The sequence below is a fragment of the Lates calcarifer genome, linkage group LG18 (assembly GCF_001640805.2).
Source record: "Lates calcarifer isolate ASB-BC8 linkage group LG18, TLL_Latcal_v3, whole genome shotgun sequence".
Taxonomy (NCBI): Eukaryota; Metazoa; Chordata; class Actinopteri; family Centropomidae; genus Lates; species Lates calcarifer.
In genome coordinates this window covers 18211689-18225622 of record NC_066850.1, presented here as the reverse complement: position 1 = coordinate 18225622, position 13934 = coordinate 18211689, and the positions used below count along the sequence as shown (strand labels likewise).

The 13934-nt window shown below is 43.5% G+C and overlaps 1 protein-coding gene across 2 annotated transcripts in view; it reads right to left on the bottom strand.

Annotated features, from left to right (window-relative positions):
- Nucleotides 1-1595: 1595 nt before the first annotated feature.
- LOC108897532 (protein bicaudal D homolog 1) overlaps nucleotides 1596-13934 on the bottom strand; it is a 35897-nt gene continuing 23558 nt past the window's right edge. The window contains exons 6-12 of one of the 2 annotated variants that reach the window (XM_051077718.1): nucleotides 11081-11596; nucleotides 10822-11000; nucleotides 8743-8936; nucleotides 8542-8681; nucleotides 7967-8161; nucleotides 6577-6728; nucleotides 1596-6059 (exon numbers count right to left, since the gene is read on the bottom strand). In XM_051077718.1, the coding sequence (XP_050933675.1) occupies nucleotides 5045-6059; nucleotides 6577-6728; nucleotides 7967-8161; nucleotides 8542-8681; nucleotides 8743-8936; nucleotides 10822-11000; nucleotides 11081-11596 (2391 nt within the window). In that variant the 3' untranslated portion in view covers nucleotides 1596-5044. Of the gene's footprint in view, nucleotides 6060-6576; nucleotides 6729-7966; nucleotides 8162-8541; nucleotides 8693-8742; nucleotides 8937-10821; nucleotides 11001-11080; nucleotides 11597-13934 lie in introns of both variants that reach the window. The other variant, XM_051077717.1, reaches the window with a different exon arrangement.

Here is a 13934-nt window from a genome sequence, read left to right as displayed (position 1 = left end):
CAGTTAACCTCTAAATGTAAAGACTCTAGACAGTCAGTTTGAACTGAAGAAGCCTTTGTGACCTTAAGGTGAAATGTCTTCAATAACCTCAATTAAGTCCAGTTGCTTTTGTGTAACACCGTGACTGATGACTGAGATTCACAGACATTAGCATATGTTTATTTGTTGGTCAGATAGCAGGGGCACGTGTGTCAGCGAGTGAATGTGTAAGTGTATGTCTGTTTAGACAGAGTGGGGGTATCACAGAGAGGAGATCACACTGGGTTCCTTATTTTACCTCAGCCAACAGACAAGCTACTTCCACACAAGATCCTAATATTCCTTCGTTTTGAGTCCACTTTGGATACATGTCAACTTTGCCTCAAGGAAAAATATCATGGTAAATATACCATAAGAGAATTTACACTGGATTGAAAATATAAACTAACATCAGTATCTTGTTTTTTAATAAAGCACTGATCTCAAAACCAATTCCACATGGCTGAGGGTGTGTTATTAGTGATCAGTAAGGTAGGGTGGTTTTAAAACTCATCAACATTACTGCTGATAACTATCAAAATCTCACTGTGGTGTTTTACTTGCATGATTTTTCCTACTTCCCAAGTTTATTATTTTGCATTTCACTACTGTGTGGAAATTAACTAGAGGTGAACTGCATTACCACACAGCAAAAACACAGCATAAGATTTCAGACACTGAGCATCTTATAAAGTTTGTTATTGGAAGAACTTTAGAAAATATAAACTCATCACACGGCACTGTCAGTGACTTATAAGTTAGGATGTTACCATATTATAGGATGTTTTAAGAAGTCACAAAAAAAACATGATGTACTTTGTCTGAGTATAGCTTCTGGCAGCACTGGGCACACCAGCTGTACCAGGAGGGTCTGGGTATGATCCTATAATGTATCCAGTGCAGGGCACACTAACATCACATGAAGGTGGAAATAAAACTGTATTCTTCATTATCCTCCAAAAATATGAAACTTGGAGAGTACAACTTACTGATAGCATCGGTGTACTTCATAACTGATGGGCTTTATGTAGTATTTGACAATGTAGACTTCATTTGTATTAAAACTTCCAAAAATGCTGGTAGAAAAGATTAGTTTGTTCTTTTTGAGTCAGCTCTCAAACAGGTTTTTATTTTTTAACTTTCTTCCCGTAATAAATTTTACAAATTGCTGCTCAATGACTGAAGTTTGAGCTAAGTGCATATTAATTTTCACACTGTGTGAAATAAGTGAAAACCAGTAGCTGAGAGGAAGGAAAAACACATTCCAAAATCCAAATCCAAAACCATGTTGCAGTATAGCCCTGTAAGGACGCTAATGTACATTTCCTAGTAATAATAAAATTAAGGTCAGGCTTTAGGGGATGGATCAGCTCTGGTACTGACTGTAATGCAGGACTAGTAGACCAGTAGACTGGAGGACTAGTAAGTAGATGCAGTGCATCTAAAACATCTCATGTCTATACTTCTATCAAAATGCACATACAGTAACATACAGTGAGTGTAAAGATGACTCCTCATTAACTGCCATTTGCACCTTAGTAATCAGACGCAGATGTAGAGCTTAATGGTGGAAAAATGAAGCCGAGATGCGGGGCCATCGTGGCCAAGACAACTTTCAAAACAGCTGATCGGAAATGTAAAAAATGAAGGTGCCTGTCAAATGAGTTTTTGCCCCATGTTGCATATTGAAAAACTTGTGTTGTAGGCATGAGGGTGTATTGATTTACAGTATCAGACAAGGGTAAATAGTCAACAGACAACAATGACAGGCTGAATTAATAAGTAGGGAAAGAAAGAAGAAGAGTGGTATTTAAAGGTTCCAATGATGGAAAGGAGAAAATAGGAGGTGTACATTGGAGAAAAGTTGTTGGGCAAATATTTGCAAAGTCTGTATTCTGGACAGCACCCAGACAAAAAAATATCTACTGACAGTTCCAAGTATTATCTGACAAAGCTGAGTCATTATCCACCACACAGAGAGCTAAAAACAAATACATAAAAAGACAGCATTTTAGCCTGAGGTGCAGCTGTGGAAATGAAAAATAAAGGAAGCACATAAAAAGGTTTTGTGTCCAGACAAAAGACAATCAGCCAGAGCAGGTATTTGTTATTAGGCTACACTGTGTAGGTACTGTATAATAGGTTCTGTAAGGCACACACAGACACAGGGAATACGGTATCATGTGTGCTGAACTGGTAGGATCTCAGACATGATGCTAGTCAACAGTTAAAGGTATGTCAGACATTTTAGGAGACAAGTTTGCTATCAACTCAGGTCAAAAGAGAAGATCAACATCAACTGTAAATCAAGTGCAGAGGTAAGGACGTATTGGTGAATAGGTTGCTAGCTAACCACATGCAATGGGTAGTTGCTGGAAAATCTATTCTCAGTTTTATGGAGCTGTTACTACTATGTAGGGTCTGAACAATACCAGTTCAGGTTCCCATGAGTTGTGAACAAAACAGTGGCTAAATGGTTGCAAAGACACAACTGGCAGTTTCTCCTAAACAATGAATTCAAATTCAGTCTAAAAGACCTATTTGTATGTATCTGGCCTCACTTTTAACGAACTGCTACAAAAGTGTTATATGTTACGTGCTTTCAGTATGGTGTGACTATAAGACTAGCATCATCTTGTGTAATGTGTGATCACTACTAGCCACTACAGTCCTCCTCTTCTTCCCTAGTTTCCCCCCTGCTTCTAAGACTTTGTGCTAAGCTATGCTACAGACATCCAAGACTTATCTCTGTACTGGACCTCCAGGTAAAACTGATATCAGTCTTCTCATGTGACTTGAGGTAAGATGTACAACAAGCATATTTCTTACACATTAAAACTCTTCTTTTAACTTTGACTTGAACCTAACTCTAACCTTCGGTGCAGTCTAACCTCGGAGGTCTGTTCTTTCTGCGAAATAATCACGATGCTTATAGTCATTCTGGTTTGCTTGTTGAGTCATTCCAGGTCGAATGAAGTGTTTCACATTCCCTGAGTTTGGTGCAGTGCCATGAACAAACCTTCACATAATCCAAATACATTCATTCTGTGTTGCTGGACAAACCTCTGCAGATGACCTGAGAGGCACAAGAGGGTGCTACATTGTTCGTGTAATAGTATAACTGATGCCAGCTATAGTGGTGTGTCAGAATAGTCTTTGATCACTTTCTCCTTCTGTCAGTGGGTGGACATAAAGATACAGAGTCATGTGGTAATGTGGTTACACTTCTTAGAATCACCTGTTTTCTTATTTCCTTATTTCAGTATATGACTTATTAGTTTTGAGAAAAATATGCAGGGTGTAATCTTTAAACTAATTTGTCCTTACATACCCTCCTTTAAAAAGTTCATATTTGAAATTGTGACCAGGAAAACAACCTCCCCCACTAACTGTGCCACTCTGCTGTATCTGAACAATAACTAACAGGTGACATGTTTGAGGAATTCGGCTGGTTGAGGATTCTCCTTAAGTAGATGTTCAACTTGTTTTCTCATAGTTTGATAGTTACTTCATCAGAGTGTTTAATCTGCTTAAGGTGTGCCCAAATAAAACATGAGGAAAAAGCAACTCAGACTACTGAGACACACTGCTGAGCCAACTCCAAGTCATACTGCTTCCTTGTACAATGACTAGACTATGGGATTCAGCTGATCCTACACTGGTCATATGCCATGTTTGAGTGCTCTCCACCCCCCTTCCACCTTCTCATGAATTCTTCTCTGTCACAGCCTTCTATACAACCTGCACCTCTATCAGATACATTTTTCATATGGAAGGGGAAGGAAGTCTGCAGTATAAGAGCATCCAAACGTGAACATGCATAGCTGAGTACATGGCTATATAAGAACAAACCACTGGGTGGTGCTAGAGATGGACAGAAATTGCTAAAGGTTGAGCTGAAGATGGAAACAACCCTAGACAAGAAATGAAGAACAATCATTGAGATGCACTAATGGATTCAGGTTGGAAAGCAATGCCTGCCCTGACAAAATACCCAGTGCATACCAGTGACTGGTTCATCACTCCTCATCCACAGCTGTTTCATCATACAAGGTGTGTGTGAGTCTGTGTGAGATTACTGAGTGAAATCAAAGTTGAAACACTAAAGGAGTCAGTATGCTTCAAACAAATTTCTTATAGGAGGGCTGAACGATGACTCAAGCACTCTCCCCTCGGACCCTTCCAGTACTGGAACTTGGGAAGCTGTGTCTGACAATTGTTGTAACTTTTCGAAACAACAATCCAACAACCACACGGACTTGACTGCAGGAATTGGCCAGGTGTGTGTAGGTGTACCACTGCTGCAGAGTGTAATACCATGAATACCTCGCAGGAGAGACTGTCTGAAAGTATGCATTGTTATCTCCATTGGTACCAGTCACTTCTCACTCCACCCTTTAGCGTGGCTATCCAAAATACGTATAAACGCTTTTGACTTCCAACATATTTGGATGACACTTCGTATGACTTAATTCATTTGAATCATACTGAACCCTTAAGCATCCAAGTACAATAATAGTATATGAGACTCACTACAGAGTGGTTATTACATTGAATATAGAGGACATATTTAATGTGTCATGGCCCTCGTTGAAAGCTATGAAAGTGTTCGCCAAGTGTCCAGTCAATGTCTGAATGTCTCTCTGTCTCTTTTATTCACTTCATGCATGTGTGGTCTCAACCTGAAGAACCTAAATGCTAAAAACTCCCGTTAAAAAGTCTCTTTTAACGCCCTCCTGTGGACCAATCAGAAGTCTCAGAATAAAAGGAAGGCGGGGCCGCTTGTGCTCCTTATGTCAAATCCCTGAGCAAAGTCACTGAACATTCAGAACCCAATGGCCAAGGCTTAGGCACAGGAAAACAGGGACTGGGAAACAGGAAACCACTCTGTCCTCCTCTCTGTGAGCCCCCAGTCTTTAAGGTGAAGAAAAGAGAGGCATGATGGGAGTTGCAGTTTGCAGTTTCAATAAGGAGCCTGGTGGAAAAGGCTGAAAAAGGGTCATAGTAAAGGATTTACAGTAGGGGGTCAGTGCCAGGGCCGGTAGGAACTGTAGTATCTGGGGTACAGGGGTGTGTAGTGGCTGGAGTGGCTGTAAGAGGAGGAGGTACCAGAGGGGAGGTAGGAGCTAGAGGGTGTAAAAGCAGGAGAGGAGCTGTAATAGGCAGAGGAATAGCTGTGGGAGGAAGAAGGGGAGTGGGAGGAAGGAGTGTAGAGGACAGAGGAGCGCGTCAGGCTAGACAGGGGCCGAGTTCGGGGTGAGGGGCTCCACGTGGAGCGCCTGAGCCCCAGAACAGGGGACCGGTATGGAGAAGAGGGGGCAGATCCTGGCTGGCTGGGTCTGGTGGTGGTGGTAGTGGTTGGGGGAGAGGTGTGTGTGTCTGGGGTGTAGTGCCTGGAGAGGCCCACACTACGGGACAGAGCGGGGGATATGTTGACATTGAAACTGTGGGAGTCGACCACAAACGTCCGCACCCCCAGGGTCCACTGGGAGTGAGCCAGTCTCAGGGGGGTTGAGGATGGGGTCCGCGCCGAGGGAGTGGAGGGAGCCTCCAGAGATGGGGGGCTCTCTGGTGCTGGAGGGCCAGCCTGTGAGCTGACCACCGGTGTTGACATACTGCAAGGGGGCATGTGTGAGGTAGGGGAGGTGAGAGCTGAAGCCAGAGCTGCAGCAGCTGCACTGACCACGGACGGGCTAAGGGGCACAGTGGGATCATCAGGAACAACTGACGAAGGACTAGTAAGGCCAGAAGCAGGAAGGCTGCCAGGAGCCAAAGCTGAAGTGGAGCCATGGGCTAGGTTAGAGGCCGAAGCCGAGGAAGGGGGACTTACTTTGGGGGTGCTGGTCTTCGCACGGGTCAGCCTGCCCCCACGGGTGCGGTGGGTCTGCTCTTGATCGAAAGCCAAATCCTCCAGGCGCTGGGTGAGGGCCAGTTTCTGCTGGATGGCCATCCGGAGGAGGGAGTTCAGAGTCTTCTTCTCATCCTCGGCTGCAGCCAGCTGTCTCTGCATCTCATCCAGCTGGGTCACATACTCGTCACACCTGAGGAGAGCAAGGTTTCAGGAGGGTTGAATGAGACACAGGGATCAAATCGAGAAAGTTACTGTGCTGTAAAATCCAACCGTAGAGGCTTGATATTGCAACATTAATGCTGAATCACTTTTTCACCACTTGGAGGCAGAGTAAGTCCAAAACAAGCTGAACAGACAAAAAACTAACATATTGTTGTCTTATAAAGTTATTATGACATGCTGGGCAAAGAGTTAGTTTCTTATATATTCAGCTGACATGCTAACATTAGCATTCATTTGGCCAAATAACATCACTCATATAACAAGTCCACTATCACTTTCCTTTCAGCTCTGTTTTGGTCTTTCGGCCTCTGAAACTGAACCATACAGAAAACCAAGACTATGCTGTAAAAGAGTTGAGGAATCTGCTCTGTGGCTTCCTGACTGCAACCAACACATTTCACACTGCATACAGTCATCTGTCACCTTGTCAATGTAAGAAAAATACTGAGTAGTGGAAGCTTAATTCCTTGTATCTGGTCTCTGACCTGGTAGCAAACATAGCTCGCAGAGAGGAGAAAGTGGCGGCGTCCTCCTTCAGCGCCTTCAGCTCGTTCCTCAGCTTCGTCATGGTGTCAGTCACCATGGATTTCTCTGCCTCATACTTACTCTTAAGGTTGGCCAGAGCCACCTCTGCCGTCTGGGTGAACAAACACACACACACACACACACACACACATGTAAACCCACCATCACTTTAACCATATGAAGACATGCACTGTCCAAATATATTGCTATGAAAAACACAGATCCCCCCCCCCCATGTGTGCCATATCTAGTCTATCTAGTTAGGGGCCAATACAATACATAATGCATACAACTCTTCAGGTTAGTCTGTATATATACAGGGAATGATTTGATTTCTAGAACATAGTTTGCACTGTGTGTAAATCCACATCAGTGAAGCTGGCAGATGTCAGTTGTTGGTTGATTTTCTCAGCAGATAATGTTCTATGCTGAATCACTGATACACACATCTAAGCAATATAAACAAATAGCAATGGGGGGAAAGTTTGGGACAGCCAAGTGAATCTTGGACTATACACTGCTGGATTCATTCCCTAAAGGTGCTGTTAAACCCAGCACAGCTGTTTTTGGATTATGAGTATTTTATTGATTTCTTTTGTTGTAGTAAAATAAAATGAGGATGTGGTTATCAACTGGATAGGGATACAGATAGAGTAGATGCACCGGAAAAACAACCAGTTGACTTCAGTGCAATGTGTTGGTCATACATCCTTCATTAGAAAGAATCTGATTAGGTAGGAATCTTGGTCCCATGACCAAAACATCACCATGAAGGGAGCTGTGCATGAGTCTCAACTCAATCAACTATCATCTCATGTGTCATCTGAAAGACTGTGCAGACTTCAGTGAATAACATTTGTTAACATCACTCGTCTGGAGCTGGGTAATAGCTTTAATATTGTAATATCCCACTAGATACTGTCTGTGATTCAGGTTATCACAATGTAGAAATAAACAGGTGGGACATGGCTCTCACAAGTGCAGTTGTCTTAATTGAAGACATAAGCATAGCTGACTACTTTATATAGGTATCCCACATTCTACACCTTTTCATGCTAAAATCCGATTGGTTAGTTTGCAGACATACTGTGATAATTTGGTGCTGAATTTCATTGTAGAGGGGTCTCTAATCATACACTTAAGTTATGTGAATGTTCTATCCTCATTTCTTTCCTGCACCCTCTCGGCTATCATGCCAACATTAGGGTTGTTTCTGTGCAGTTACATCACCCTGCCACAGTCGAATACAGTCATACACAACGCACTGCCTCATTATTTTTATTACATATTCAGAATATAGTTACACTTGTTCAACACTACTCTCATAACACCTTCCGTCTGTCCCCTCACCTGTTTGTTAGCTTTAAGCACAAGTCTGAGGGTGGCTATCTGCTCTCTTTTGGTGCTGAGCAGAGACTTAAGTTTCAGGATCTCCTCCATGCAGCTCTCCTTGTCCTTGTCCAGCAGAGGAGCCAGTTCCCTGGCTGCAGCTCTCTGTCTGGACAGCTGCAGAGACCGGTCCACTGCCCGCTGGAGGTGCTTCACCTGGGCGGGGGGAGTGGAGGGGGGGAGACAATGTGAGGTCAGGAGGAGTTAAGAGCATATAAGGTGGTCTGCTTCAGTTTGGAAGCGAATTTGGCCAAAAGGAGGATAATCTGTGGAAGAAGGGAAACAATGAAAATACACAGCTGAAAAAATGAGGTGTCAAATCTTAATGAAGAGAACAGGCCAGAAGAGGGAGAGCAGAGGGGGAGGGGAATGAGTGAGAAAGAGAAGGTTATCTGAAAAAAAGGTTCCATTTGTGGTTGCTGAAGGTGATTCTGCAAAAAGGAAGCAAAGTAATTGTACAGAAAAGTTTAAGAGAGGAGGAGACACAAAGGACAAAGTGAACTTCCACTGACACCAACATGAGCACTGTGTTCTACCTGGTCTCTGATGATGGCGTTGAGGTTGTAGATGTTCATGGGCTCCTTGCGCAGCTCACCGGCTGGCTCCATGGCAGGCGATGATGATGACGATGACGATGAAGAGGCACTGATACTGGGTGACCGGGTCGGAGGCGTGCAGGGCGGTAGGCTATGCTCAGATGGCACCTGGAGGCCCTCCACCCGTGTCCCCCTCCTTCTCCTCCCCTCCGCCCCCCCCAGACAGAGGCTCTTTGGATGGGGACTCCGAGGGGCTCCGCGACTCCACGGGAGTTGAGGTTGTGGAAGAGACAGCGGCCAGCCGCCTGGCAAGGCGCGGTGTGAGGAGAACTTTGCTGTTGTCCGAAGACATGGCTTTGAGACTGGCACTGAGGCCCCTGAGCCCTCTGCCTTGTCTGGAAGAAAAAAAAACAGAATGGATAGGATTTTTTAACTTGTACAATGTATAATGACAGTCCATTTGAATTAATAAAGCGCTGTGCCTTTAAAAAAATTCTCTCCAATTTTTTTCTAACTCCTGAATTCCCCCTCTGAGACAAATAGTCTTGTCTTATCCAGACTCTCCCATGGTGACTGAGGCCACATTCAGAGTCCAGCCTCCTCAGTAAATACACTGAGCTGGAGCAGCTGAAAAAGCACAGTCCAGCATCATCAGGCAGCCACTGCATTGGTCGATCAAATACACACGTATCATGGCTGCCTGTGTTTATGTGTGTGTGTGTGTGTGTGTGTGTTATGGCTTCATTCAACTCATCTAATCCAATCTCAATCACTTTATCAGCTCCAGTTTCACCTTCCTCTCATCACCAGACTGTTATAGCTCACGCACATCCCATTGGATACATCCCAAATCTTTGATTTAATTTTTCCTCAGACCAAGGACTGGAACAATTTCCAGGTCAAGAGACCCATTTATTGGAAATCTGTAAGTGACTGGACGCTGCAGCTGATCAGACTGAGAGGAGTCAGAAATAATAGATTCAATAAATAGAAGTGGTATACTCCCGAGTTTTAGATTCATTTGTCACGTTAAAAATAGTGAATCTGTAGGATTGATAAAAGAATCTTTTTTTTATTTGTTTCTCTGTATGAAATGTTATTTCCCCAATTAATGTTGATCAGGGATAATATATTCTGAGAGAGTCTGTTATTATTTCCAGGAACTATAGATTGATGTGAGATATATTTACTTCCCAAAACATTTGGGCAAATAAATAATTTCAACAAATTACAAGACTGGAAATTCAGATTTTTAAATTATACATTCTGATGCAAATAAAAATAAATAAAAACAGATTTCTGCTGGTAGAAATGTGCGCTGATCTGTACACAGCAGAAGTACAAAAAGCAAAAAAACATATGATGTTTGTTAAAACTATTTTTTAAATTATGATGAAAGAAATTATGATAGAGAGATTGAAAAAAAAAAAAAAACACTGCTGTGTTGGTAGTGGTAACTGTGCACCCAGAGCATTATGGGCAATTCCAAATCATTAAAATCATCTGCAATATTGCTGTTTAAGAGATGGATGTCACTTTAAACGATGGTTCAGAGGAAAGGATCTAATTTCTCTAAAAAACTTGATTTCCTTGATTTCTCTCTCCTCACATCTCGTCCTTGTATCTTCAATGCAAGAGCTGAGGATGCAAGTGAGGGAAACATGGATGAAAGGGAAATGAGATGTGCCCATAGGAAACAGGAGGAACACTTCTGAGGAGCAGTCTTGACTCCAGCTGGCACACCCCTTACAGAGGATGCTGAGTCACAGGGCTTAGGACAAACCTTGCTCATCTCGATGCTAGAGGTAGTCCTCTGCAAGGGCGACATCAAACTGAGCAATGTTAATGTATGTGATAGCTAAGAGTGAATCTAATCTGGAGGTGGCTGAGATTTACAATGAGTTGCTGGAGGCTGAGCTCATTCTGAAGCACATTTTTCACTGGAATGTTCTCATTTTAAAAAAGTTCAGTTGCTCCAGTTACTTTATGGTGGGTGTGAGACAACTCTCCCTCCAACACGAGACTGACCTGTCCGGTCTTTGTTGTGAGTATCTTTTGGGGGGGGGGGGGTTTGTGGAAATGCTAGGAGAGCTGTGTCCACATTCTAGGCAGTTAAGTCGGTAAAAACATAACATTCATTAGTGAAGTAAAACTAAACCTCCAGGAGAAACTGACTTCTTATAAAATGTAGAGTATGGACTAAATTTAGATCTCATTGGTGACTGTGATCTTGTTCCACTCTTACTGCTGTGTATCTCCCTGACAAACCAACAGTCAGACCTGTAGTAGTCCAGCATGACACGGTTGGGCGTCTCATTGTTGCACAGACAGACGTGATGGTAGAGCTGGGCGAGCTCCTCACTCAGCGTCACCAGCTCGTCCTGAGCTGCGTTCAATGCTCCCTGGCTCTCATTGGCTGCTGACTGAGCTGCCTGCAACTGCAGCTCCAGACTGGCAAACTGAGAGGAGAGGAAAGGAGGATAAATCATTCATCTCTTCAACTATCTCTCACTCTATTCAGTCAGCGGGACGTGGTTACCTTCTCACGTTCCTCCCGGCAGCTCTTCTCCAACGAGGCGACCTGTCTCTCCAGCTTCTGGAGCTGGCTGTTTCTCCTTGGCTTCTCCTCCGCTGCTCCCTCCCCACACTGAGCCAGCCTCTCACGGAGGCCTTTCACCTCCGCCTTTAGCTCCACCACCTCTGTCACAGCCACGCGGTACTTGCACTGCAGGATCTCCAGACCTGGCGTTTGGTATGAAAATACCTGACTTTTGTTCAGTGTCTCACTCTTATTCTCCTCAGCTCCTCCTTCCTCCTCAGCCTCGTCCTCATCTCTGCCTAGCTCCATCAGGGCCTCAGGACTGAGCTCAGAGGTGGTACCGCCTTGGGCTTCCTGCTTGAGGTGGGCCCTTCGACGCAGGCGGCGGAGAACGGTGACTTTCTGGCTAAGGCGGATGGTCTTTTCATACTGCTCGGTCAGAGCCCCCTGGGTGTGCTGGAGCTGAGTCTGGGACTCCTGCAGGTTTGTCATCAGTGCTGCTTTCTCACGTTCAACCTGAGGGGGGGGGGCAGCATGGGAAAAGAACAACATAACAACTAAATAACTTTTTTTTAACATATCAGATTTAGACTTGGTTTCTCTCACTAAACAGTCAGAAAGTTTCATTTTGTGCATTTAGAGTTACTAATAAAATAAAATAAAGCCTACTGAAACACACTGCAACATCAGTGATTAATCCATGTAGTAAGGACATATCCTTATTTTTGTTGTAATGGAATCTCAGTTCAATTCTTGGTTAATGCTACCTGTTGTTAGTGTTTTAGGTCATTGTGTGACAAAGGTTTTAAGTAATGGATCAACATGCTCACACCTGTTGTATCGATTGGTGCTGATCTCAAAGGCAACAATCAGCACTCCACTTTAACATTATTCATGCATACACAGATGTTGAGCAGCAACTGGTAGCAGACACCCTCTCACTGAGTCACCTTTTAAAACATGCAGCTCAGCACAGCAGTTATCATCCATCCATTATCTATGTTCTTATCCGTTAAGGTCGTGGGGGCTGGAGCCTATCTCAGCTGTCATTGGATGAGAGGCGGGGTACACCCTGTACAGATCGCCATCGTCCATCGCAGACCCAACACTTACAGACAAACAACCATTCACACTCACATTTACACCTACAGACAATTTAGAGTCACCAGTTAACCTGCATGTGTTTGGACTGTGGGAGGAAGCAGGAGAACCCAGAGAGAACCCACACAGGAACAGAGAGAACTCCACACAGAGAACTGGGGCTCGAACCTTCTTGCTGTGAGGTGTCAGTGCTAACCACTGCACCTCCACTGCCGCTCACAAAATGCCCTAATGCTACCAAGACAACTCAGGATCAACTCTAAAACCAGAGCACTGGCAACACAATCGCTGCAACAGAATGAAAAATCATCCTGCAGCAAAGCAACAAAATAAATGTATACAGGTGCAGTTTCTTGGTATATTAACAGAGTAAGTCTACAGTTATTACCTCACAATTGTCCAAATGTAAGAAAAAATTAGTGTTACCATGATACTCTCCTGAGTTCTAAACCCTCCTGTCCTCCTTGGATCATATTAAATAGTCGCTCTGTTGGCTGAAACAACACACTGACACGTACACAGTGCAAATTTTGGTCTGTTTGCTATCACAGGTGTAGAACCATCCAGGCAGGTCAGAGACACAGCATACAACACAAAAACACACCTCTTAACACCATTAGAAACTGAGCACCTCCACAACCACAACTGAATCACACTGAACTAGGGTTGCAAAAGCCGGAATTTTTCTTGAAAAGTGGAACTGAAGAACAAATAGTATCACAGTTGAGCTAGCTTGCACCATGATAGCTAGCTCTTGAATTCAAGTCAGTTTTATTTTGATAGCACCAAATCACAACAGAAGTTATCTCAAGCACTGTACATACAGAGCAGGTCTGGCATACTCCTACTACATACTATTATAATATTACAAAGAGACCCAACAGTTAATGTCCATGAGCAGCACTAGGAGACAGTGGAGAGAAACCTGGAGCAGAACCAGACTCAAACTGTCAATGAAATGGTGTTGTTAGCATCTCTGGTCAGGTAGCTATATAAAACACATTTTGACTTATTTTTTCCTTGTTAAACTTTAATACCACATATCAAATATATTTACCTCAGTAATATCATCAAACCTTACTTGACTGGATGTAGTCTGTGGGCTCAGATGCAGTAGTATGGCTGTAGTGAGCAGGATTCACAAAATGATCTGTGTATGTGATGGAGGAATGACCAGTGCAGGGGAGAAATTCAACTGTATTTACATTCAATCTGGTTGTGTTAACCAGCATTATGCCTGCAAGATGTTTTATTTTTCAACTACATTTCAGCTCCCTCTTATAGGCTAACCTGTGATTATGCAAGTTTCCAGTTTATTCCTGTTAATTCCCATGGAAAGTTTCCAACTCTGAAGATTCCCAGAAATGTGCAACTCTACTATGAACCACGAAAAACTGTCTCTCAACTTTCTAACCACATCATAAAACAGAGATTTCCTCATAGCCCATGCAGGTCCACCTCACTTTTCAACATTAAAGTAAAAAGTTTGAGTTCTACTCGGCGTGAAACAAAACTGTACAAGCACAAAAGGCAATTCATTAATACACAAAGAGCAGCGTGGAAAACAGCAGAAACAGCAGTGAAACCAAGCCATCCACTGGAGAGCGGTCGATAGTGGAGTGTGTCAGCCGAGATATAAATAAGCTCTTCCTGTAGCCCAGCCTATCAGAGAGCCTGCAGAGAGCAGGGATGGATGGGATTACACCTACAGGAACTGAGGCAGATGCACACACACACACACACACACATATGT